The sequence below is a fragment of the Sceloporus undulatus genome, chromosome 3 (assembly GCF_019175285.1).
Source record: "Sceloporus undulatus isolate JIND9_A2432 ecotype Alabama chromosome 3, SceUnd_v1.1, whole genome shotgun sequence".
NCBI lineage: Eukaryota > Metazoa > Chordata > Lepidosauria > Squamata > Phrynosomatidae > Sceloporus > Sceloporus undulatus.
Genome location: NC_056524.1, coordinates 208,312,666 through 208,338,645, shown reverse-complemented (window position 1 = coordinate 208,338,645; position 25,980 = coordinate 208,312,666). Strand labels below are relative to the sequence as shown.

At 42.5% G+C, this 25,980-nt stretch overlaps 1 protein-coding gene across 1 annotated transcript in view; it reads right to left on the bottom strand.

Moving 5' to 3' along the window:
* Nucleotides 1–17,408, bottom strand: part of CFAP43 (cilia and flagella associated protein 43) — a 76,405-nt gene extending 58,997 nt beyond the window's left edge. The window contains 11 exon segments of the mRNA XM_042457719.1: nucleotides 1,738–1,817; nucleotides 4,195–4,221; nucleotides 5,179–5,199; nucleotides 5,566–5,580; nucleotides 5,583–5,704; nucleotides 8,063–8,070; nucleotides 8,754–8,904; nucleotides 9,057–9,224; nucleotides 10,696–10,792; nucleotides 12,966–13,219; nucleotides 17,325–17,408. Coding sequence (XP_042313653.1) covers nucleotides 1,738–1,817; nucleotides 4,195–4,221; nucleotides 5,179–5,199; nucleotides 5,566–5,580; nucleotides 5,583–5,704; nucleotides 8,063–8,070; nucleotides 8,754–8,904; nucleotides 9,057–9,224; nucleotides 10,696–10,792; nucleotides 12,966–13,219; nucleotides 17,325–17,392 — 1,011 coding nt within the window. The 5' untranslated portion in view covers nucleotides 17,393–17,408.
* Nucleotides 17,409–25,980: the final 8,572 nt, after the last annotated feature.

Below are 25,980 nucleotides of genomic sequence, written 5' to 3'. Positions count from 1 at the left end.
AACAGGTCTCAGAAAGAGGAGAATGGGTGTATTTGTGTTTGTTCTAGGTCAACATTTGTTCCCAATTAATCCTAGAACATGTGAAAAGTAGAACTGTAGCCAAAAGTATTAAAGCCAGGTTGCACTCCATATATTATATAAATATTGCCCTTCCTCACCGATTTGCCAAACAAAGAGATGAACAGCTATTTCACGGCAGATTCTCCTTCCAGATCAGATGATACTGCTGAGATTATTTGTCTTCACACATTATAACCTAAACTAGGTTGCTTTCCTCCTTTTCCCCCATTCCTATTGTTTATTTTATTATTTATTTAGCAGAGCCAGTGGGCAAGCCCTATGTTATCTTTTCAAACTTGAGTTTGAAAAATGTAGACACTTAATAAGTGAGAATACAATTCAAATACAAGTCCAATTCAAATATTTTGTGGAAAATGAACCAAATTACACTTTTGTGTATGCATTATTTCAATCAAACTACAGAAATAATCTTTTACTGTCTTTGGGTCACCCTGCCAAAGAATGCTGATTCTTAAAAAAGCAAAATATTTGTTCATATTTATTTGCATTCTTGGTCTTTGGTTGTGTCTAACAGTTTGAATGACATGAATTTATAATCAGCTCTCCATAACCACAGATTCAAGCATACGGAGCTTGAATCACACACACACACACATAAATTCCAAAAAGCAAACTACGATTTTATCATTTTATATAAAGGTAACCATTTTACTATCCACTGTATTTAACGGGACTTGAACATCCATGGATTTTGGTAAACACGTGGGAACCAAATCTAAGCAGGTATCAATGGCCCACTGTGTACAGCGACTTTAGAAACATGTGACTCAGACTCAGGAGAGTGAGGCGTGTTACAGATGGCCCAGAAGGGGCAGTCTCGTGCCACTGCTGGTTGCTGCATCCGGGAACCGCAGCATCCAAACCGCGTGGTTCCTGGACGCAGCAAAGAAGGAGTGTGAAAATCGCACTCCTTCCTGGGCCCTGGAAGAGATGCCGCGAGGCTCTAGTCGCGCACTCGCAACATCACTTCCGCCGCACGACGTGCAGACACAGAGTGTCCGCTACATCAAAATGGCGGTGCCCATCTGTATGCGGCACCGCCATTTTGACGTAGTCATTACGCACGAGGGGCAAGGCGCGTCAGGAAGCGCCGCCCCTCGCACGTAATGACGGCGCAATGATGGCGCCTCATGGGCCCGTCTGTAACGTGCCTGAAGTAGGGTGATCTTCTGGTATTTGCACTTGCATCATTATGTTGCTCTTGCTACCACAATGTGAAAAACAATCCTCTCATCCCATTGCTTAATATTTTACAAAGCTATCTCTAAAGTTTAGTATCTTTCTCCTCCATTAAACATTTGGTTCCTAAAAACATCTTCTCTGAAGTACTGGGAGTTGAGATGTATTTCTCTTTTTTTAAAAAAAAAATATTCTTATACAAATACAAATACAAAATATTAACACCTTTACTACACAAACATACTAACACACTTTCAATACAATACAATACATTCATACTGTATGGTACAAATGATACAATACAACACAAACAAACAACCTATCCTCACATACATACAGTACCTTCATTCATACTTTACTATCTCTATATATACCATATATTTGACTGCAGATGTATTTCTCTTAAATGGACAGTTAATAAACTGAATATAGGAACTTGTCAGAAGGCTACAAGACTTTACTGTGCAGGTGTCTTACATTTCCAGCTGCATAGAGTCCATCCTTATGAAGTGCCATGGCGAGGAGGACCACATTTTGAGCTTCCCTCTTCGCAAAGGCTATTAAAAGTATTGACATATATTATTCAAAAAGATAGCAGTGGTAGTCTGTTTCAGCATAAAAACACATACAGTACAGGTAAATCTAGTATTTTTATCCAGTAGCATATGATGAATTGAACTACAGTTCCTGAAAGTTTATGCTACACATTTCTTTTTCCCAGTTAGCCCTAAAGGTGCTGATGGGTACTTTCATGTCTTTCCCCCCACACACACTTTTTACAAAATATGTTATCCAAAAACACTATCACCTGAATTTCATAGATCAGGTCATGAAATGCCAAAAACTGAAAGGCAACCTAGTTGCCATAACCGGCCGGCTTGCACCACGTGTATGTATCCTCTTCCCGTTTTGGGGCCACCCCGGGCCCCTCCCGGCACGGGTGCAGCCCAAAAACCGGGACCCCCCCCCCCCCCGGTTGCAGCCAAGTCGCTGCGGCCTGCAAGGCCTCGCTGCCCCTCCCCTCCTCCGCCCGGGGAGGCAGGGAGGAAGAGGAGGACAGCGAGGCCTGCCTGGGGCGGAGGAGGCGCCTCCCCATGCGGGCGCGCCACCTTCCCCCCGCCTCCTCCTCCCCGCCCGCCCGCAGCATAGAGGCAAAGGCGGACGGAGCCAGTGCCTCTTTGCGCGCGGGCGCGCCACCCTCCCTGCCCTCCCCACGCGGGCGTGGCCACCTTCCCCGCGCCTCCGCTCCCCCTCTTCTCCTCCTCCCCGCCCGCCCACAGCATAGAAGCAAAGGCGAACGGAGCCAGTGCCTCTTGCGCGCGGGCGCGCGGGGAGGAGAAAAGGGAGCGGAGGAGGCGGGGGGAAGGGTGGCGCGCCCGCGCGAAGGGAGGGTGGCGCGCCCATGCGCAAGAGGCGCTGGCTCCGTCCGCCTTTGCCTCTCCGCGCGCCCCGCCACTCACTGCCTCCTCCTCCCCGCCCCCTTCTCCAGCAGGCCGCGCGGAGAGGCGAAGCTGGAGGCGCTTGGCCTCCTGCGCGCAGCCACGCGCGACCCTCCTCCTCCGCCGCCCCGTCGACCCCAGCCCCCACGCGAGGGAGGAGGGGAGAAGGAGATGGAGGAGGAGAGGGAGGAAAAGGAGGAGGGGAAGGAGTGAGTGGCCAGAGGAGGCCTCAAGGTGGGGGTTTTTTTTGGTGTGTGTGTGGTGCTTTTAATGCTAACAAGTCTCCCTACTTGACAGTAAATAGTGTGGTGGTGATGAGTGATGATGATGATGATGAATGATGATGATATGAGTGGGTCATCTTGAGAGGCATGCAGCACTGTTTCAGAAGCCGAGAGAGTGTGACTTTCCAAAGTGCCTTTTTGTCTGTGTGGTTTTGGTTCTGAGGCATGGTCAATGTAAATGTGCTGTGATTTTTACAAACTCATGCACAGTGAGAAAAACAAAGTCCCTTGACACACACTTCTGAGAAGTACACTGGTGCAAGAACAGTGAAACCACCTTGACATTGCAACATGCATAGCCATGTTAAACCATGCTAAGTGTTAAACCCAAGGGGTTTTGGTTATGGAAAAGCCTCTGAGGCAAGAGATTGTGCCATGTTAAGTAAAGCCATGTGAAATGCCCAAATGTGCTGTCGTGTGTGTTTTGGAATGGAGGTTGGGGGTGTTTTGCCAGAAAGGGAAGTCCATTTCGTGACATCTGTCTAGAAATAATGCCCAAATGTCCTCCATTTTGATCATGCCTAAGAAACAGGCATTTAGATCAACATTTTTTTTTTAAAAAATCAATTTTTTTCGCGTGTCCTCCATTTTAAAAAAAATGTGTCCTACACTGAAAAATTTGTCCTACATTTGTCCTACAGTTGTCCCGGTGGAGGTCCTGACTTATGGCAACCCAGTAATACCATACAGTAGTATGGGGAGAATTACAATTCATTGTTTATTTATATCTATGAAGCTGTACAAAGACAAAAAATTACAAAGTAGATAAAGCTAATAATCAGGATGCCCCCTCACAGACTTAATGTGCTCATTTATTCTAGAGTGCAAGAGTCACTGTGGCGTAGTGGTTTGAGTCTTGATTGATGACCTGGAAACCAAGGTTTGATTCCCCACTTGGACATGAAACACACGGGGTGACCTTGGGCACGTCACACTCTCTCAGCCTCAGGGGAAGGCAACGGAAACCTCCTCTGAACAAATCTTGCCAAGAAAAGTCCATCGTTCATCTTAGGGTCACTATAATTTGGAAACAACTAGAAGGTACACTACTACTACACTACTACTCATACAACAGCAATGAGTGCAATATGCTGAAATGAGGTCAGCCATAGCTAAAGAACCTGGATCATCACTGCATGAACAGGGTTAGTCATAAAGCCCATCAAACTTAGTAAGTTCAAATTACATAACAGTTGTGAATGAAGACGAACACTGATTTAAAGAGAAATTCAGAGATCCTGTATCTTATTTGTCTCATCACTTCTGCAGACTTCAATCATGTTTTTTAAATATATTCATGTTCAGAGCCCTAGGGACCTAGACTCTTTGATGGGGCTGTGGGTAGTAAATGCACCCAGAGCAAAAAGAGATCATTGCCATCTTCTTTATGCCATTAGATAATAGCCCCCCAAGTTGTTGGAATAGGGAGAATGAGAAGAGAAAAGAGAGATCCGTTTTTTCTTTGCTCTGCAACAAAGCCAGAAAGGTAGTTTCACTCTTACCATGAAAAACGTAACAGTAAAAGTTAACCATGGGAACAAAAATGGTTTAATCAAGGGAATCAGTACATGATGTGTTTGTGAAGGTACACGTCGGTTTTTAAAAAATATCAAAATTTTTGCTCCCACAAGCTGCCTCCGTTACATAGGTGGTGGAGGAAGTAATACTTATACAAAATGTATGTGTTTTTTTCATCCTTAAAATCATTGGGAAAATTTTCTTCTTTTTGCTACTGTTCTTGCCATGTACCTGCATCTAAACTTATTTCTCTGTGAACATATTGTTTTCAAAGTGGATCTTCGAAAGCTTGTGACATCTATTTTGTGCATTTTTGTTGGCCCGATAAAGGATTGCTGTTTTTGGATTGGATGTTTCAACTTGCTACATGGCAAACATGACCACCCCTGGATATGTTTGCTTTGGAAACAAGAAGCAATATTAAAATCTCTGTACAAGGCAAACTTAGCCAGACAGTTAATTTTTTTGGATATCAAAATTTTGTATCAAGAGTGGCATTTCTGGGGGAAAAGCAGGGAAAATACCTGGAAATCATCTGTGTCTTTCACTTTCTATTCTACCTCATACAATATATATGAACAATATTATTGTGATCCCCAAAGTGGAAAATTTTTCTCTCAAACGCAATTAATTAAAAAGTAAATACCTTGTACTTTAGAGAACCATGTGACAATGACGAAAAGTTGCCCGCTTTTTTGCTGAAAAGAAGCAAGAAGGGTTCAGTTGTGGGCAACACAATTTACTGACGAGTGTGCTAGAATCAGAGTGATGTAATGACAAGAAACATAGCTTTCACATTACATCAGTCTACCTGTAGCTGTGAATTAATACATATAGTAGAATCTAAATATGGTTTTCTGCTACTCTTATAGACACCTCAGCCTCCAGCTAACATGATATCCACTACAATGGTAAAACAGAGCATGTTAAGGGATTACAGACCCTGTCCTAGTACTAGCAAAAAATCACATGGTGGTGCTCCACACACCCCCGTAAACAGTGCCTTAATCCCCGCTGACTGGGAAGAGGTTTAGGAAAATATTTAGCATGGGAGTGTTTCTTACCTTTAGTATCTGAAGTTTTGGGGTGACAAGAACTGCTTGAATTGTCTGCACAATTTTCAAAAGATCCTCTTCACAACCCATACAGCCAGAAGCTGGAGTCCAGCAGTGAACAGTAGGGTGAACACAAGGCTGAATATCACTCATTCTTTAGGCTTCAGTTGGGGGAAAAATGGCAAGTTCAGTTGAAATATAAATTCATTAACATATTTCTGGAGTATAAGACGTCTGGGCGTATAAGACGACCACTTTTCCACTTAAAATAAGAGTTTGGGATATACCACGTAAAGACACCCCTCTCCAATGCAGACCAAAAAAAAATTAAAAAAACATCAGATTTTATTTCAATATGGTAATTTTAATTCAAATGCTTATGACATGCAGGTACTTAGCAGGAAATCTTGTTGTATACAAAGCCTGCTTGGATTGGTCAGCTCCCCTGCCTGCCCAGCCCTCCCTGTCTCCAAGACCAGGGGTAGGCAACCTTTTTTGAGCCGGGGCGGGGTTGCTGTCCCTCAGACAACTGGGGGGCCGAAGCCAAAATAATAATTATTTTTTTAAAAATAAAATAAATATATAAATAAACCAGGACAATGTAGGACAAAATTTTTCAAATGGAAGACACTTTTTTAAAAATGGAGGACACGTGAAAAGTCGGCAGATTTTTTTTAAAATGTTAAATAAATGCATGTTTCTGAGGCTTCTATAGGCTTTCTGAGGCTTGCCCCCCAAAGGCCCCAGGCGGCAATCGGCGGCAAGGAGACGGGCTGGGGGCCGTCCCAAGGCCTCGTCGGGCCGCTTCTGGCCTGTGGGCCGCAGGTTGCCTACCCCTGTCCAAGACTATCAGAGTGGTAGCTGCTTTCGTATGATCGCTGCATACAGCGGGGATGTGGCCGTGGCCGTTTTTGAGTTCCCCCCACCATATGCGGCGACCGCAGATTCTCCGGTCCAGCTCAGAAGTTTCAGCACCTGCCTTATAAGATGACACCCGGCGTATAAGACGACCCCCAAATTTTCAGATTTTCATGGATTAAAAAGTAGTCTTATACGCCAGAAAATACAGTAATTTTGGTTTTGTTCTTTTGTTGTTTTTTCAGAGCAAATCAGCTTTTGGAACACAGAGAAAGAACTGAAGCTTGTGCAGCTAAGGCCCAAAACAGATGGGCAAAAAGCACTGAATTCGGGTCACGGTGTGCACATGACGCATGCTCCTAGATTGGCCAGAAACTGCGCCTAAGGCGGCCCAAATCTATCTGCAAAAGGAGCAGGAAAAAACGCTCTTTGCTGGCAATCCATTCCAGGGAAACAGCTGGACTCAGGACCACAGCATCCAGTCGCTGTGGTCACTTGCCAATCAGGGCTTGTTTGTGGCTGCAGCAGGCAGAGGCATCTCCAAGCTGCTTGTCTGTTTGAACCCTCAGAATATGTTTCTCCTGTAAAATTCTCTTTACAGCAAATGTACATTATGGACAATTGGAATAGCCACTGTATCAATGTTAAGCAGTTTGTATATGTTTCAAGACATTTAAAAGATAACTTTTCTATTTCTATTATTTAGAATAATTTTGCCTTTGCAAAACATATTGTTTGGAGGTCCAATAACTTTCTCAGCTCGGCCCTAGTAAATCAACATATTCAAGATACATTCTGAGAAATAGCAATAGCAATTACATTTCTATACTGTTTATCAATGCACTTAAACACTTCCTAAGTGGTTTACAAAGTGTAACCTAATTGCCCCCAACAATCTGGGTACTCATTTTAGCGACATTGGAAGGATGCAAGCCTGAGTCGAGCTTGAGCCCCTGGCTGGTACTGAACTCGCAACCTTATGGTTTATGAGTCAGTGGCTTCAGTACAGGCATTTAACCCTGAGCCATCAGTGAATCATTTAATCACTGCTCCACCAGTGAAATGAAGATGTTTCAACCAGCATTAACCCCCCCCCTTTTTTGGGGGGGGGGGCAGGATTGCAGGTCAGCTTGTTGCATCAGTGCTAAGAAATTGCTACAATTTCAAAAAGAACCCATGTTATCCTTACCACATACATTGCAGAAGTTCTCAGTTGGATAACAGTTACAGTATACTTATTGTATAGTGGATGCATTTCTCAACTGGATTCCCCTTTATGGTTGAAGAGGATAGTACAGTACAGTGGAACATCAGATTATTCTTCTGCTGAAGATGCGAATGAGCTGTAAACTATACGAGCCACTCATGAATTTCCTTTAACTTTTCTGCTCTCTTGAGAAGACACTTGGCAATTTGGGGGGGGGACCCTCTTCAAATCATGCTTTTCAAAAAACATGATTCCCAAATACCCGAGAACCTCTGCATTATCTTTTAATGCCGGCTGACACTGACTGCACTAGCCACATTTTGCTGGACAGTAAACCCTTTCTTTTCACAGGGATCCATTCCAGATTTCCCCCCCCCCCCCTTTGCAAAAACTGAGTTTTCATTGGCTTGAATATAGGCATGCAACCACGGAAGCGCGCACACCTTGGGCTCGCGCCCCATTATTTCCCCCTCCATTCATCCCTCGTACATAATTGAGGGATGCAGGTATGAAAACTGTGAGAACAGAGGGGGACTGTATTTACAGTACTCTGTTAATGTCTCTCTGTTAATAAGCTATTATGTCCTCCTGTGTAAGTTTCACTGCAGTACAGATCCTGTGCCATGCCTCCAGAGCATCTTTAATGTTCTTGAGACATATATTTAGTTGAGATTATATTAGCTTTTTTATGTATTAGTTTAGAAAGGGAAATAGAGATATACAGCTTTAAGAAAGACAAGGATTGTGGGAAATCCCAGGGTCTCTTACTGTCTCTCTCTAGCTAAGTTTCAGTGTGTAGTAAGATTTCAGCCAAGTCAGACCTGGAGAGAGTATTTCCCTTTGACAAAAAGATAAGTCCACAAAGGAAGAAAGGTAGTCCTCAGAAGAAGAAAGATAGAATCCACCAAGAAGAGAGCAAGGTATTTAGGAAGGACTATTGAAAAAAAAAAGGAGATAAGTTTCATGTTTTTGTGTTATAACCAGTAAAGCTTTTGAAACTTTAGAAATTTGTGGACAAGTCTTTTGTTCTGGCTGTGTTCCCGAGAGCCAGAGGCCTTACTACACCCAAAGTCCATAGCATCGCTCTTGGGACAAAACATCCTGGCTTCAAGTAATTATATCCAGTGCTCACCCTAAATGTTTCTGCTTCATCTCCTACCAGGCCAGCGATGGCTGAATTGGGGAGTACAGGGCCAAAATAAGGGTCACTGACACTGGGACGCGAGAAGAAGGTGCTTTGCTCATCTGTTAGACAGCCATCTTCAGCAGGAAGCTTGACTGGTCTGCAGCAAAGAGAAAAATGTCTTGGAAGAACTTTTGGAGAATACTGATTATGAAGAGGAAACTTTACTTTTAAAGCCAGGGAATCATTAGTGTTCCTACATGTTTTTAAAGGATTTTTTGTAAATGTGTGAAGCACAGCACATAAACTTACTTTGATTTCAGAATGTGCTCTTCATTATTCCTTTCAACGGTCCAAATGGTAACAGAAGTTCCACTATACAAACACAACTGGTGCCAGCTCATGGGATTAAAACTCATTGCAATCACTTCTACTCCTGGTTGTGACTGACTGCACAAGACAACCTTTTTGTGCCAGTCCCTAAGCCAAATGAAAGAAAACAAGTATATATATACTATATATAATCTGTTGTTGTGTGCCTTCAAGTCATTTCCAACTTATGGCAACCCTAAGACCCTAAGGCTATCATGGGGTTTTCTTGGCATGATTTTAGCCCATTTAGATTCTGCTTTTTCAAAAATTCATGGGATGTCTTATAATAATTAAAACCATAAAATAAACCACATATAATATAACCTATAAGCAAAACAAAGAAAAGTGATCACTTAAAAAACCTGCAAGCAAATATTAACTAAAAACAATTACAGCAGCTAAAAGGGGGGGTCAACTCAATCCCAAAATCACCTTTCTAGAACTTCAGCCTGCTGGAACTTACAGTAAATGCCTTTCTTAAAAACAGCAAGGAAGCAATCTGAGATACACTCTTTACTGCTCTCATTTCAGAATTTTAGACCTATGGCTGACAACACTAATCTAACAATATGACTATGGGGAACTTCCAATTCTTATCTCTAATTTTGTACTGGATATAAAAAAAGTATAAAAGAACACCAGCCAGAAATGTTTGTTAGTGAATATAACCTGCAGTTTTTAGGAAAAGAGTAATCAGAAAGCTGGCACTTGTAGGAAGGGCATAGTATTTCATGTATTTGCATGAAATACAAAAAAACTAAACACCTTCAATACCAAAGGTAGTATGCCTCTATAATAGTGATTTGCACACACAAGCAGGACAGTACTGTTGCACTAATGTGCTGTACGTAGACTCCTGACTGACCACAATGTGAATGCTGGACTAAATAAGGCCTTTGGTGTGATCAAGCACGGCCTGATTTTTTCTTTCGTCTTTTATTCTGAGCCCTAAACCAGCATTATTAAACATCTTTACTGGTGACTTAAAAGATATCCTCCACAAAGATTTGATTATATTCCTGTTAGTGACCAGAAGGCTACAAACTGATGTACACAACCCAACCACTCCCACTTGGTGCCTGCAAATGGAAACAGCTAAACTAACCAGGAACCTTTCAAGATGAGGTGCATGCTTTATGTTACATCTGAACAAGTCTTGGCTTCTTGCTCCCCTCTCAACCCTGCATCTGGAAGCCAACTTCCTTGCATCTTGTTTCTTAAAAGAGTCATAAATTAGGAGTTGTGATTCAGATGGAAAGCTGCAGTGTTTTATCCTGCTATATTCTTGGTTAGTTTAGCTATTTTCAGTGGCAGAACATGCCAAGCAGGAATGATTGGGCCCGTGTTCAAAAAGGAAATTGTGTAGAATTCTGGCTTAGAATTGTTTGCAATTTTGCAAACACAAGCATCTATATAGAAAATAAGTGTCTGTATCTTTTTATGTGTTAATGAGTGTCTGTGTTTTTATATACACAACAAAGTAAAAGAGACATTATTTTATCTAAGGTGTCAAATTAGCTATGAATAACTAGGGACCCATTTGTATGCAACATGAAGGAATAATGTGCCCAACACTTACCATATTGAAAGGGAAAAATCTGGAAGTGAGGAATAACTAGCCAGATAAGGACTTGCATAACTGAATGCAAGCAAGGAATAGTCCAGCTTGGCTTGTCCTAAAATATAATGAAACATGAATTTTATTTCTCTTCAGGCATTCAAGCTAGAAAGTTTTATTCCTTTAAACTATGTTTTGTTCCATTCACTATCATATATGGCTCCTCTTCCCAATGTGATCCTAAAAGCAGTATATTATAGAGACTCTGTATGGACAAATCTGTGTACTTTTTTTAGCTGGAAAAGGCATAGGTGTGGAGCAGCATGCAGTCTGAAGCCCAGCAACAAACAAACATAGGATGCATCTGTAGAAATAATACATTTTGGCATCACTGCCATGTCTCAATCCTACAGAATCATGGGATTTGTAGTTTTGTGAGGCACCAGAACTCTTTGGCCAAGGCTAAACACCTTGTAAAAATACAAATATTTTATAGGCCAGAGCTACAGCACTTAAAGTAGTGTCAAATTGCATTTTTCTACAGTGCAGATGCACCTACAGAAGTATAAAGAATGCTGCTATACTTCTACTTTTTGTTCCTATGACAGACAACTAAATATATTGAGCTAAATCTAATATTCAGCAAATGATTACAGTATAGCTTTCTTCTCTTTCCTTTATTCTATGCTAGAAAAAATTACATATACATATATAGAAAGGGGGGGTTGGAGGATTTTCTAACCCCTCACAGGTGTTTATGAGGTCCACGAGAGACTGAAGTCTGGAAGAAAGATTGCCCTGTGTTTTGGTCACTCATCCACCAGGTGAATAACACCACTGTACACTGCCTTTTATCCAAGGCATATTTGCTGCTTCTATTACATTTACCTAACAGTATGTCCCATTGTACTTATTTCTGGGACTTATTTTTGAACAGGTACAGCTAGGATTGTGCTTATAGTCCATTCAATATTTTTAATTTACAGTCTATTTGTTTATTTTATCATCACTTTTGAAGGGAATATTTGCCGTCTTCCTTTTTTTCAGGGCAAGTAAATACTAATAAATGATAATTTATGAGGCCTGCCTAGTTCCATCCCTCTTTAGCTGCTGAATAACTGTGAAGAGCTTTTTATTTCAACCAGCTGAGAGTCCTACTATTTGAAGATACGTGCTGAACAGGCAAGCGAATTGCAGAAAGCAGGTGTGCTCACCAAATGCAATTTGCTCTGAGTGAACAACTTATCCCAAAGGCTTCCAACACTAACTTTGGGCACTATCACAGTGAATCTAAGTGAGCCCATTAACATTAGGAAATATTCCAGACCATTCTGGCTTCTTGAATATAAAGAACTGCCCCATCCTTCACCCATGATATAAAACTCAGCCCATGAGTTTTATGACAGTATAATGCCAGTGACAGTATATCCTAGGAATTCAATTTCAAGACAGGTTTAAGTAGATCAAGAACATGACTGTGGTTTATTTTTTAATGTATATGCCACCACCACATGACTTCAGGGCAGATTACAAAATACCAAGTTATCATCAATAAAAGTCTTACAGTTAATTAAAAATATACTAAATGTATAAACTTGTAAAAGGAACATCGCAGAAGAATTTAAAGGTTGGGATGTATGTTTATACAGAATTAAGTCCCATATAACTATTAAAGATTACTCTGGGTTTACTAGTAATTTACTCCTCATTAAGTGTGAAAGCAACTGCCTTTACTCCTCCTCTCCCACCTCTGTCACTCCTGAAATTAAACGTCTCCTTTAACTCCAGGTATGTGAGGTTAGAGCTAGCTTGGCAAGGTATTCCAGAGAGCATGCTACTACTGAGAAAGGACATTGATTAAAGATGGCATTTGGAGAAAAGCCCTGTTTTACAATCTTTGTGTGAAGAGAAAGCAGGTGCAATGGAGGTTGTTTGCAAGAATGTCATGGGGAACTTTGTCAAAGGCCTTACTGAAATCAAGATGTACTATATCCACAGCATTCCCTTCATCTGCCAAGCTGGTAATTTTATAAAAAAAGAGATTAGATTTGTCTGGCATGACTATTTAATAGTTTAAATGCCCTTGAAAGGATTAATTTATGCAATGAGTGAGATCTATAAGGTTTCTAAGGAATACAACCACACAGGAGTATGATGGTGGATCATATTGGTTCATCGCAATATATTTTATTGCCATGCTACCATTCTCATATTTTCATCAAATCTCCTGAAACAATTTTTTTTTATTTCAGCATGATGTTTATTAAACAAGGGAATATCCTCAAACCTACCTTCCAATTTGGCCACTTTCTTTAGTCCTGGGAAATTGTAAATATAGATGACAGGATTCAACTGCCGATCTGAAAATGCAACTACATGCTGATTTGGATTCACTGCAAAGGCTCCAATGCCTCCAGTGTGACACTTCAAGAAGGACCGGTCCCGTGTTATAACGTTAATGAAAATGATGTAATTTCCACAAGGGTAACAGACAGTCCTATTGTTGACAAAGCCCACGTTCTTGTTGGTGAATCCCTGAACCCATCTTAGGCAGAAAAAGAAGAACATCAGAATTATATCACATTTCAAAAGAAATACAGCTCTTTTTTCCCAGTATAGAGAACTGGCTAGTTTAAATGACATTTCCACTGAACAAAGTCAAGGCTCTCTGTGCTCTGTGATGACACACAAAACCTATGTCTTTTTGATAAAGAAGACAAAGTTTATGCTTAGTTCATATTAAACAAATGAATGACAGATAAATAGAGTTTATTTGTAGACTTTAACCATTTTTTCAATACTATAATTCTGGTGCAATATGTCCAAAAATGACAAAATGGTGTAACAGGTGGAGGGAAGGTCCCCAAATTTCCTTCTTAATACAGTAGTTATCAGCACTGAGCCATATGCATCATTTATATGGTGTACAAGGAGTACACACATTATTTGTGTACATTCAGGCACATTAAAAGCCACCACACATAACACCTTCCTGATACATACACCTCTGGTGCTCAACAACCATTTGCAGTGTGTATCCTCCCCTTCCATAGTCTTGTGAATCTGTTACCATAAATTACACAAGACAGCCACACGCCTTTTTGCTGATGTCTGTCTGTCTTTTTCCAAATCTTGCAATTCTTCTACAACTGTATTAATAAAGAAAAGGTCCCTTAGGAAGGGCAGTTGTACTGTATGTAATATCCACATTTTCTTTCGTATGCACCATAGCCATTTTAAACTGATTAAAGCAAAAGCACAACTCACCAGGATAAAAATTTTGGGGAAGCCCAGGGGCACTGTTAGGTTGCATATTCCAGGCAGAGAATACAGTACTTGGCTTTTCCTGACTGTTGGGCTCTGAAGACTACAGAAATAATCCAGTTTGATACCTCTTTAACTGCTATGGCTCAATGCTATGGAATTCTGGGAACTGTAGATTTGTGAGACATTTGGCCTTCCCTGTCAGAGAGCCCTGGTGCCACACAACACACTACAGGTCAAAGGATTCCATACCATAGAGCTATGGCAGTTAAAATGGTGTCAAGCTGGATTATTTCTGCAGTGTGGATGCTGCAAAGGGTGCATCAAAAGCACAATTTGAGGCACATCTCTCACTTGAGGGATGACTCAAGGGCAGCTAACAACAAAGCTCCATCCTATGGAATCCTGGGATTTGTGGTTTTACAAAGTATTTCTTCTTCTCTGCCAAAGAAAGCTGGTGACTGACAAAACTACAGATCCCAGGATTCTGTAGAATGGAGTCATGGCACTTCAAGGGGTGCCAAACTGCTTTACTTACACAGTGTAGATGGACCCCAGATCTCACCGAGTTCAAGCTAGAGCTGATCCTGACTCATGGCGGCTTTGTGGATGTGACATCTCCAAGATCCCCTCTCCCCCACTGCCTTGCTTAGCTCCTGTAAATTCTGGGCTGTGACTTTCTCAGACTGAGTCTATCCATGTGGAATGTAGTCTTCTTTTCACAGACATAGAATCCTATAGTTGCAAGAGACCATATTATTGTCTTTTCCAATGATTCCTGCCTTCTCATGATGTGTACGAAGTACAAGACCCTCAACTTTATCATCTTGACTTCCTGGGAAAGTTCAGGCTTGATCTGTTCTGGGACTCATTTATTCATCTTTTTGGATGTCCACAATATCCTCAGCACTCTTCTCCAGCATCACATCTTGAATGGAAGATAGGAAGAATTTCTTCTCACCCATTTTCTTAATTGTCCAGCTCGAGTCTTCACCAGTGAGGTATCCACTTGGCTGTAAGGAACGCCTTTTGCCCTGCTGGGGTGTGGCTAATAGCCTGCTATAATTGCCCAGATCTCGTATCCCTTTTAAATTTAAATCCATTTCCTCCATTTTATTCAAGTTATATTCTTAATTAACTTCACATTATTTTACAGGTTATTGGGTCTTGATAATGAGTCCTTAGTAATGTAAAGCCAAAGGCTTTCATGGCCGGCATCCATAGTTTTTTGTGGGTTTTTCAGGCTATGTGGCCATGTTCTAGCAGTTAGTCCTTACTAAGATTCCAAATTTCACACTCATAAGTTTGATTATTCTTACTCTAAGGCTTGTATTGCTATGGTTCCCTAGTATGAGTTTAAATAGTCAATCAGATTTGCCTAGTCTTTACTGAATTCCTCTACTGATCTGTTCTTGATCAATAATGAGGCCAAAGTACAACAACCTCAATGTTATCATCCTGGCTTCCAGGTAGAGTTCTGTCTTGATCTGTTCTAGGACCCATTTGTTTGTCTTTTTGGCTGTCCACGGGATCCTCAGCACTCTTTTCAGGCACCACGTATCAAATGAATTAATTTTCTTCCTATCTTCATTCTTAACTGTCCAGCTCTCACATTTATACATGTTAATAGGGAATACAACGGCTTGTATGATTCTAACTTTTGTGCTGAGTTATGCATCTTTGCATTTTAGGACCTTTCCTAATCCTTTCAGAGCTGCTCTCCCAATTCTTAGTCTTTTTATGATTTCTTGACTGCAGTCCACTCTCCAATGAATGTTTGACCCTAGGTATGAGAACTCTTTTGCTATTTCTATTTCCTCATTGTCTAAGTTTAATCTGTGTAAATTCTCCGTGGTTACTATCTTTGTTTTCTTTATGTTCAACAGTAAGCTTCCCTCTACCTTTCCTAGCCTTCCCATGATGTGTGGCCAAAGTACGACAGCCTTAGTCTAATCATCTTGGCTTCCAGAAAGATTTCTGGTTTGATCTGTTCTAGGACCCATTTGTTTGACTTCTTGGCTGTCCATGGTATCCTCAGTGCTCTTCTCCAGCACCAGATCTTGAATACTGTCAGAACCAAGCTTAATTGGTTGGTTCTGTCAATAAATATACTGTGTTTTGTATGGGGATGATGGGTTGGGGTTAGTGTGCTTAGAATGCTGTTGTAGTTTTGTTTGGCTGCTTTGCTGTAGTGCCTGGAGAACTGTTTTGCAGTGGCTTGGAACGTGAAGGGGAGTTAGGGATAGCTTGGTATGGCTTGGCCTGGTTAGAAAAGGTGGGTTAGTTAGTGGGGGAATTAGTTCATGGGAATAACAGGAGGGGAACTATAAAGTAGAGGGGTGGAGTTGTTGGTTGGGTTTTTAATGTACTGTTTGGGCTTTTGGGGGCAGTTCCAGCTTAAACGCTGAATAGTGGATACCTGGTTTTGTGACTTCACTAAAGTTCTGGTCTGGTTCATCATACAAGACTCATTGCTTGCACAAAAACTCTTGAGTTTACTGTTCTGACAAATACGTTGATTTTCTTCATATCTTTCCTTAACTGTCCAGCTCTTGCATCCATATGTGGCAAGAGGGAATACAATGGCTTGGGTGATTCTAACTTTCATGCTCAGCTGTGTATCTCTTTCCATTTCAGGATCTTTTCTCATTCTTTCATAGCTGCTCTGTGAACCTGGCTTAATCAAAGTTAAGTGGAAAAGAGGGAAGAGAGTCCTTTCTTTAATTGTAGGGAATAGAATGACTTGGATTAGAGATTCTCAAGGTCAAGTCTTCCAGATGTTTTGGACTTCAGCTCCCAGAAGCCTCAGCCATCGTAGCCAATGGGTGGGGATTCTGGGAGCTGAAGTTGCTTTGATTGTTTTATTACAGAAAAGCGGGGTATAAATAAAAGTTTTATTACTGATTTCTTAAGTCCTAAACAGAGTTTGGGAATCACTCTAGGATTCTAACTTCCTTGCTCAGGTGTATATCTTTGCATTTTAGGATATTTTCTAAATATCCTTTTCTTTCTTTCCTAGCTGCCCTGTGAGTGTGGCTTACTCAAAGTTAGATGGACATGAGTCCACTGGTCTACTTCCTCAGATGCATATAGTGCAAAAAAAGAAAAGAACATTGCTAAGGATCCTGTAATAATGCAGTGGTCCCCAAACTGTGTTCTTTAGGGGAATTTTGGACTCCAGCTCCCAGAATCCCATGCTATTTGCCAACATGGCTGAGGCTTCTGGGAGGTGAAGTCCAAAATCTCTTAAAGGGGACAGTTCGAGTGACACCATGAGTCGGTAGGGCAGTGAACAGCAGGCCTTTCCACACAGACATGCTCCCCTACTACTTCCTCCTCCGTTGCCTTGCACGTCCTCTCCCGGCCTGAGCCCCCCTTCTTTGCACCTCACTTCCAGCTCGGCTTTATGCTGCGGGGTTGCTGGGCGACGCGCGGGCCCCTTCCCGGCCTCCATCTTGGAAGATGCTCCTCCGGCCCAGGGCTGTTGGTGATGCCCGTCTCCTAGCAACGCCGGCCCAGGCCCTCCCGCCATTGGCTACTGTGCGACTCCGCCCCCTTTCCTCCTCCTCCTCTCTCTCTCTCTCTCTCTCTCTCTCTCTCTCCCCCGCCCGCCATTTTAGGACGCTTTGCTCAAGGCTGTTGAGGAGGGAGGGGCCATTTTAAGTACCCCTTTCTAAAGGTGGCTTGTTAGTAGTGTTGATGTTGATGAACCAATGTATGGCTGCCCTAAGGCGAACCTATCCTAAACAGCCATGACTGACTAACTGGGGAGCCAAAGCAATACCATCATTAGAATAAGAACCAGTGGTTCCCCAAACTGTGCCCTTTAAGTAATTTCGGACTTCAGCTCCCAGAATCCCAGACCATTGGCCAACATGGCTGAGGCTTCTGGGAGATGAAGTCCAAAAGCTCTTAAAGGGAACAGTTTGGACCACTGGTCTACTTCCTCAGGTGCATATACACTGGTGCAAAAAAAAAAAAGCATTGCTAAAGATCCTGTAATACAGTAGTCCCCAAACTGTGCTTTTTAAGGGGTTTTGGACTTCAGCTCCCAGAATCCCAGACTCTTGGCCAACATGGCTGAGGCTCCTGGGAGCTGAAGTCTAAAATCTCTTACAGGGGACAGTTTGGAGAAGCACTTGGCCAAGATCACCCAATGGGTTTCCATGGACAAGCAAGGATTTGAATCCTGATCTCCAGAGTTCAGCACTCAAACACTATACCATGCTGGCCCTGGATGGTGGGTTTCAGCTTGTTAAATCTGGGAATAACCTTTTTTTGTTGATGTTCACTCTTCTTGCCCAGAAAGGAGGCCTTTGTGTGTCTCCCAAGTTGTTTCTGACTCATGCAGGATGACTGGAGATGTCCTCACCACCAAGGAGGGCATCATGGCACTGCAAAATGTAGGACTTTGGGGGGAAATGTAGGGCATGGCCAAATAAAAGCCGGACACACTTGTAGGAATATACATCCCAACTTCTTAATCATGCTCCAAATGGATGATATTTTGGAATTCCTCCTGGAGAGAAGGCTGAACTGGAAGACATGTCCTGGAAAAGGAGGACCTCTGGTCACCCTGGGCTTATGGTGAACCTATACAGTTGGCCCTCCTTATCCACGGATTTTTCACTCATGGATTCAAGCATCCAGAGCTTGAAAATATTTTTAAAAAGTACAAATTCCAAATAGCAAACCTTGATTTTCCATTTTATATAAGGGATACAATTTTCCTCTGCTGTTATATTTAATGGGACTTGAGCATCCACAGATTTTGTTATCCAAGGGGGATCCTGGAACCAAACTCCAGCGGATAACAAGGTCCCACTGTAATTAGGTTTTCTGGGGTTGAGAGTGTGTGACTCGCCCAAGGTCACCTAATGAGTTTTCCTGGCCCAGCAGGGACTTAAACTCTGATCTTCCAAGTCATGGGTGCCTCTTTGGTTGTTGTGTGCCTTCAAGTTGTTTCTGACTTATGGCAACCCTTAAATTGGGTTTTCTTGGCAAGATTTGTTCAGAGGAGGCTTGCCATTGCCATCCTTGGAGGCTGAGAGAGTGACTTGACCAGCATCACCCAATGGGTTTCATGGCCAAGCTGGGATTCAAACCCTGGTCTCCAGAGTCAAGGTCCAACACTCAAACCACTACACCACACTGCCTTATAAATAATGCACAGGTTTACAGCACTTTAAGTGCTGTAGCTCCATCCTAAGGAATCCTGGTATCTGTAGCTTTATGAGCTCTTTAGCCTCACAAAACTACAAATCTCAGGATTCTGTAGGAGGGAACCACAGCAGTTAAAATGGTGCCAAGTACATTATTTCCACAGGGTAGATGCACTCCCCCAGTGCCTCTTCCTTTCTTGAATCCAGATTGGACATTTGGCATTTTCCACTCCATACATGGTAAAAGTCTTTGGTCCAAAACATATTGCATAAATAATACAATGTGAGACCACTTTAACTGCCTTGATGTCAAGATGATCAAATTGAAGCTTTTGTATTTTGGCCATATCATCATTGATCAGGAACAGATCAATTAAGGAATTCATAAAAGACTGGACAGATATGATTGACTATTTAAACTCAAACTGTGGACCCATTGCAATACAAGCTTTAGAATAATACTAAACAAACAAACCTATCTGTGAAAATTGGGATCTTGATATGGAGTCATTATCATGAACCCAATCATCTGTAAAGTAATGTTACGTTAATTAAGAATATAAGTCAAATAAAATAGAGGAAATGTATTTAAATGTTTGCTTCCTTAAGTAAAAGTAATTGTATACCATTAAATTATTAATAACAGCCAAAGGATAGAGGCAGGAAGTCATTTTTTACTGTTTATGTGTTTTCTTTTTAAGTATACTGTATATCCTCTGTTTGTTTGGGATTTTGTGATATTTTTCCTGTTATTGTTTTGTTATTGTAGTTGATGTTGCTTTTTTCTTTTATTGATGTGTTAAACATATGTGGGAAAAAATAAATAAATGTGGTTCTGGAGAAGATACTGGGGACTGCTAAAAAGACAAATAAATGGGTGCTAGAGCAAATCAAGGCTGAACTCTCCCTAGAAGCCAAGATGATGCTGAGACTGTCATACTTTGGCCATATTATGAGAAGACATGGCTCACTAGAAAAGACAATAAGGCTTGGCAAAGATGGAAGGCTGTAGGAAAAGAGAAAGATTGCATTCCAGATGGATTGATTCAATCAAAGAAGCCACAGTCTGGAGTCTGCAAGACCTGAGCAGGACTGTTGATAACAGTGTGACTTGCAGGTCTCTCATTTATAGGGTTGCCATAAGTCAGAGTCAACTTGACAACAGTTGACAACAACTACATCCGAAGAGGATTTATGTTCACAAAAGCCCATGCCAAATTAAAAACCAGCTAGTCTTAAGGGTGCTGTCACATTTCTCTCCCCCCCCCCTTCCTCTTCTGTATGTTGCAAGAGACTAACAAAGCTACTTCTCTGAAAAATGACTGCATGACCAGTTTGTTTTCCTCATTTCTAGTTTGTTTCCCTCTTGCTCCTTATGTGACCTCCTGTGTGCAGCTGCAGGGAGAACTAGAGATAACCCATGAATTCAGACAACAACATAAAAAAAACCCACATGCTTTCCATTATTTTAAAAGCTGGTCAGTGTGTTTATTGTTGTGGCTATGACATGTCACTAGACTGTTTGTGTTATTCTGAAACAGGATATCTGAGAGTTTGCCTTGTGTACTTATCACCTTTGTCTGCAAGAGTATATTGGGTGTCATGGCTCTTTGGGGGGGGAATATGTGTATGGGTATACGAATCTGCACAACATGTCTCAGAGGAGGCAACAGCAAACTCTCTCTTGAGAAATCTTGCCAAGAAAATCTTGTGATAGTGATGTTTGCCTTAGAGTTGTCATACGTTGAAAATGACTTGAAGGCACACACAAGATAAAATACTTATCTAGTTGAGAGAAGGCGGGCATATATTATATAACCCACTTATTTTATGTGATACACTTGATTAATATTCTCTTTATTTCAAAACAAGATACACAGAAAAGCTCTACATTTTATTTTTTTTAAAGCAAAGTCTCTGTCCACATAGGTGGGTCCCTTTCAAACTGACTTTTGACTTGTGCATAAGGTTCCTTTAGTTTCATTCCTTTTCATGTACCATTGTGCCTAAGCTTAAAAGTGATTGAACTGTTATTTGCTCAAATAAGTACCGTAATAAAACCCCATGATAGATTTGCCTTAGGGCCACCATACGTCAGAAAGGACTTGAGGGCACACAATAACAACAACAAAGTAATAGATTGGTAATAAAGAGACTGAAGAACATCATGCAGTACATTGGAGATAATGTTTAAGTATGATAAGCAAGTGATAAAACTCTGAAGTGCCTGTTATCTCTCAAGTACAACTTGAGGTCATGAACTCATGTGAAGGTAAAAATAAGTACTCAAATAAAATGTTATTCAGCTTTCTCAGGACAAGCCTTAGCTGTAGCCTGGGCCAGTATATGGCCTTCAAAAATGGTATTTGTGGCCCTTGGTCCCTCCGTACTCCCAGATTACCACTTTTCTGATAAAAGGAGGAAGGAGGTTAATAGCATCCCCTGGAAGCTTTACAAAGCAACAATTCACCTTTTAAATATGTTGCCGTGCCCTCTTTGCACTGTTTAGTTCCAACCACCTCCTAGAATTTTTAAAAACCAGAAAGTATAATTGCAATCATTTCCATTTTTCTTGACTATTTTGACAGACCATGCCCACCCTCTGCCACCAAGAGTGCTGCAACAACAGAAAATTGACCCCTGGACCCACTGCAATTGCCAATACTTGGTGTCTAGCAGTAGGGTGGCACTGCATCAAGTATCTGGTTGTTAAGAGGGGAAACTCTCCACCATTTATTGATTTGGTTGCTGCTGGTAGTGCTAGCAATGGTAGCGATGGTAGCGTTAGATGGATGGATTCAGGGCACAGGAGGACAAAGATATGAATCTGCAAGAACTTAGGAGAATAGTGGTGGTAAGAGAATCTTGGAGATGTCTCATCCACAGGGTCACTGTCGAGATCGACTCGGGGGTGGTTAACAACAACAACAAAGTGCAAGTAAAGAAAAATGGCTCCAAGAGATGACCAAACATAAGATTTTCTCAGTCAGAGGGCATCTAAACAGTTAAATGATGTAGTGCAGCTATTATCTTTCCCCCACCCTAGTGTTTTTTCCCCATAAAGCACTTGCTCTAAGATGGTATCATCATGGGCACTATTTGATCTGAAAGTTCTATTTTCTAATTTCGGGGGGGGGGGGGGGGGGAAAACAGCATATAAATAAATAAATAGAATAATAATAATCCAGGGTGGCTGTGCATCATCTTTTCTTGTTCTTGTTAACTACCCTCAAATTTATCTCAACTGATGGTGATCCTGTGGATGAGACAGCTCCAGGACCCTGTCCTCCCAGTCCTGCTCTGTTCAGGTCCTGCAAGCTCATGGGAGCCCATACACCTTAGGATCTTGGGCAATTCTTTCATCGCTGCCATTCCCAATCATGCGCGCGGGACAGGCCGCCAAGAAATGGCAGTCTGCTGGCGCCCATTTTTGCTCCTCAAGGACGACGCAGCCCCCAAATGGTGCGCCAGCAAATTTCCGAGTTCTTTGTGCGATGCTGCAGTGTCATTGCGAGTGCACTATTGGCGCACTCGTGACGTTACAAGCGACGCATGGCGCCATGCAGACACTGCGCAGCACTTATGTCACAATGGTGGTGCCCATGTGCACCATGTACACTGCCATTGTTATGCCACCGCCATGTAGTAGGGTTGTGGGCCTGCGGTCATTCCACCCCCAGGCAACCCTACAACATGTCTAAGCTGGCACAAAGCACCAGTTTGGATCAGGCCCTAGTCTTCTTCTGATTTCTTCTTCTGATTTCTGACTGCAGTCTTTGTTCTGATCAGTGTTTGATCTAAGGTATAGGAACTCTTTACTATTTCAATTTTCTCATTATCGGCAATGAATTCTTTTAGCCCTGGTATACGGAAGATCTCCGGGCAAGGAAGCGGGAACTGCAACAGCTAGAGTGCCGTTGGCGGAAACACCTTCGCTTAGACGACAAGGCTCTCCTAGACCAACTGTTAGAGGACTACGGAGAGGCGATACGAGCAGCTAAGAACTTGTTCTATGGTGCTCGTGTCGCGTCCGCGGAGTCGCGTCCAGCAGAGTTGTTCAGGGTGGTCAGGGAGCTAACTCAGCTCCCTCCTGCCCCGAACCAGATCCTTGAACCTTCTAAGTCCTGCTGCGACCAATTTAATAACTTCTTCTCAGATAAAACCTCTCGGATAAGCGAAGGTCTTAACACCGACAATCAAGCAGAACCTAGGGTAGAGGCGTCCAGAGCATCCGTGGACTCCTTTAAACTGTATCAGTTTGAGTTGGTAAGTACCGATGATGTGGACAAGATCCTCGGAAGTGTTCGGAAGACAACTTGCTCTCTCGATCCCTGTCCCTCATGGCTAGCGGCCCAGGGGGGACCGGCGGTAACTTTATTGTTACGCCGGATTATTAATACATCTCTGAGGGAAGGGCAATTTCCATCTGAACTAAAATTGGCCATAGTAAAACCTTTATTAAAAAAGCCCTCCCTCGACCCCCTGGTACATAACAATTATCGGCCAGTCTCGCTGCTGCCATTTTTGGGAAAGGTGATCGAGAGGGCAGTTGCAATCCAGCTTCAGGCAGGTCTTGGATGAAACGGATTATCTGCACCCATTTCAAACTGGCTTCCGGGCGGGTTACGGGGTTGAGACGGCCATGGTCGCCTTGGTCGATGATCTCCGTCTGGGCATTGACAGGGGAAGCGTGTCCCTGTTGGTGGTCTTGGACATCTCAGCGGCTTTCGATACCATAGACCATGGTATCCTTCTGGGGCGCCTGGCAGAGGTGGGAATCGGGGGCACTGCGCTCCAGTGGTTCCGGTCCTACCTCTCCGGGAGGTCCCAGATGGTGCAGCTGGGAGACGTGTGCTCCGATGAGAGGGCCCTTAAAACTGGGGTCCCTCAAGGAGCCATTCTGTCTCCCATGCTATTTAACATTTACATGAAACTGCTAGGAGAGATCATCCGGAGACATGGGGCGCGGGTTATCAGTACGCTGATGACACCCAAATAGTCTTCTCTATGTCTCCGACTGATGCAGTGACTGAGGATGGCGTCTCTCCTCTCGTGGCGTGCCTGGAGTCAGTAATGGGCTGGATGAGGGAAAACCGACTCAAACTGAATCCAGAGAAAACGGAGGTACTTGTGATAGGTTCCCCTGGTCCAGGAATGGCGGTAGTTCCACCTGTCCTGAACGGGGTCACGCTCCCTGTGAAGGACTCTGTGCGCAGTCTGGGGGTGCTTCTTGACTCGCCGCTTCACCTGACTGCTCAGGTGAATGCGACGGTCAAGAACACCTGTTATCAGCTTCGGCTTATTCGCCAGCTGCGCCCATACCTGGCCCAGAGGGACCTTGAAACGGTAGTACATGCTCTGGTAACCTCGAGATTGAATTTCTGCAACGCACTCTACATGGGGCAACCCTTATACCAAACCCGGAAGCTACAAATGGTACAGAATATGGCAGCCAGGCTGGTCACTGGAACATCCAGGGCCAGCCATATTACACCGGTGCTCAAAGATCTGCATTGGCTGCCTATTCGCTTCCGGGCACAATATAAGGTGTTGGTGATGACCTATAAAGCCCTAAGTGGCTTGGGCCCAGGATACCTGAAGGACCGCCTCTCCCCGTACATTCCGTCCCGCACCCTCAGAACATCTGGGCAGCAACTACTTAGGGTGCCAGGGGCTAGGTTGACCTCCACTGCGAGGAAGACATTTTCCATCACCGCCCTGGTCCTTTGGAACACGCTGCCCACAGAGCTCCGCTTGGCCACCTCCCTGGCCCAATTTAGAAAGGACCTAAAAACCTTTCTATTTCAGCTTGCATTCCCCGACTAAAGTCCAGTGGGCCTCCCTTCCTCTTCTGTGGCAAAGAGGACTGGCTAACGGGGGTTTTATTCTGTTTTTTATTCTGTTTCTGTGCATTTGTTTTAACTTTGTTGTATATGTTGTGTTTTTATTGATATTATGTTGTTAACCGCCCTGATCTTTGGAAGGGCGGTATAAAAATAAAAATTTTATTTATTATTATTATTCCTATAATGGTTCTGTAAATAATAACTATTATTTTTTGTTTTTGTAACCTTCATCATTAACCCTACCTTCTAGCACTTTGATCTTTGATCTTCTTCAATAATTGCTCCAGGTCTTTGTTGGTTTCTGCTAATTGTATTTTGACATCTGCTTATTTTAAGCTATTAATGTTCCTCCTCTGATCTTCACTCCTCCTGATTCTGAATCTAAGCCTGCTCTGTGTATGATATTTTCGGCATACAGGTTTTTCCTTATTAAAATACCTTTCTTTACTTGATCAGAAAAAAAGTTCTCTTTGTAATTACTTGAGACTTTCCAGTACTTGAGCCCTAGCATTCTGAAATAAGTTCCATTTTTTAAAAAAGCAAGTACCCATGGGATTAGTTGCTGTACGCAGGCCTGACAAGGGGATGAATGAAGATACACCTCAAAAGCCAACGTGGCACCATTGTTATAGATGTCACAGTCTGTTAGTACAGGCATCTTAGTGTGCATCTACACCATGTAAATAAAGCAGTCTGACACCATTTAACTGCACTACAGAACTTAAAGTGGCACAACATTGCATTATTTCTGCACTGTAGATGCACCTGGAAATCTGTTGTTCCTAACCTGTTGCACAAATTAGAAGGAGAAAAGCATGTTTCTTAAAGTGCTGAAAACCACAGTATGAACTCCTTAAAACTAAGGAAGCAGGAAAGGTCAAAAGGAGAAGGGTGTGCCTCAAAATGCTAAGTCACTATTACTGTTGAAGATTAGCTAATGATGAAAGAGGGAGAAGCTTCTGCAACCAAAGAAGGGCAACTAGGAAAAAAATATGGGTGTTTACTTCTGTCAGTCACCAGGGTATGAATTCATT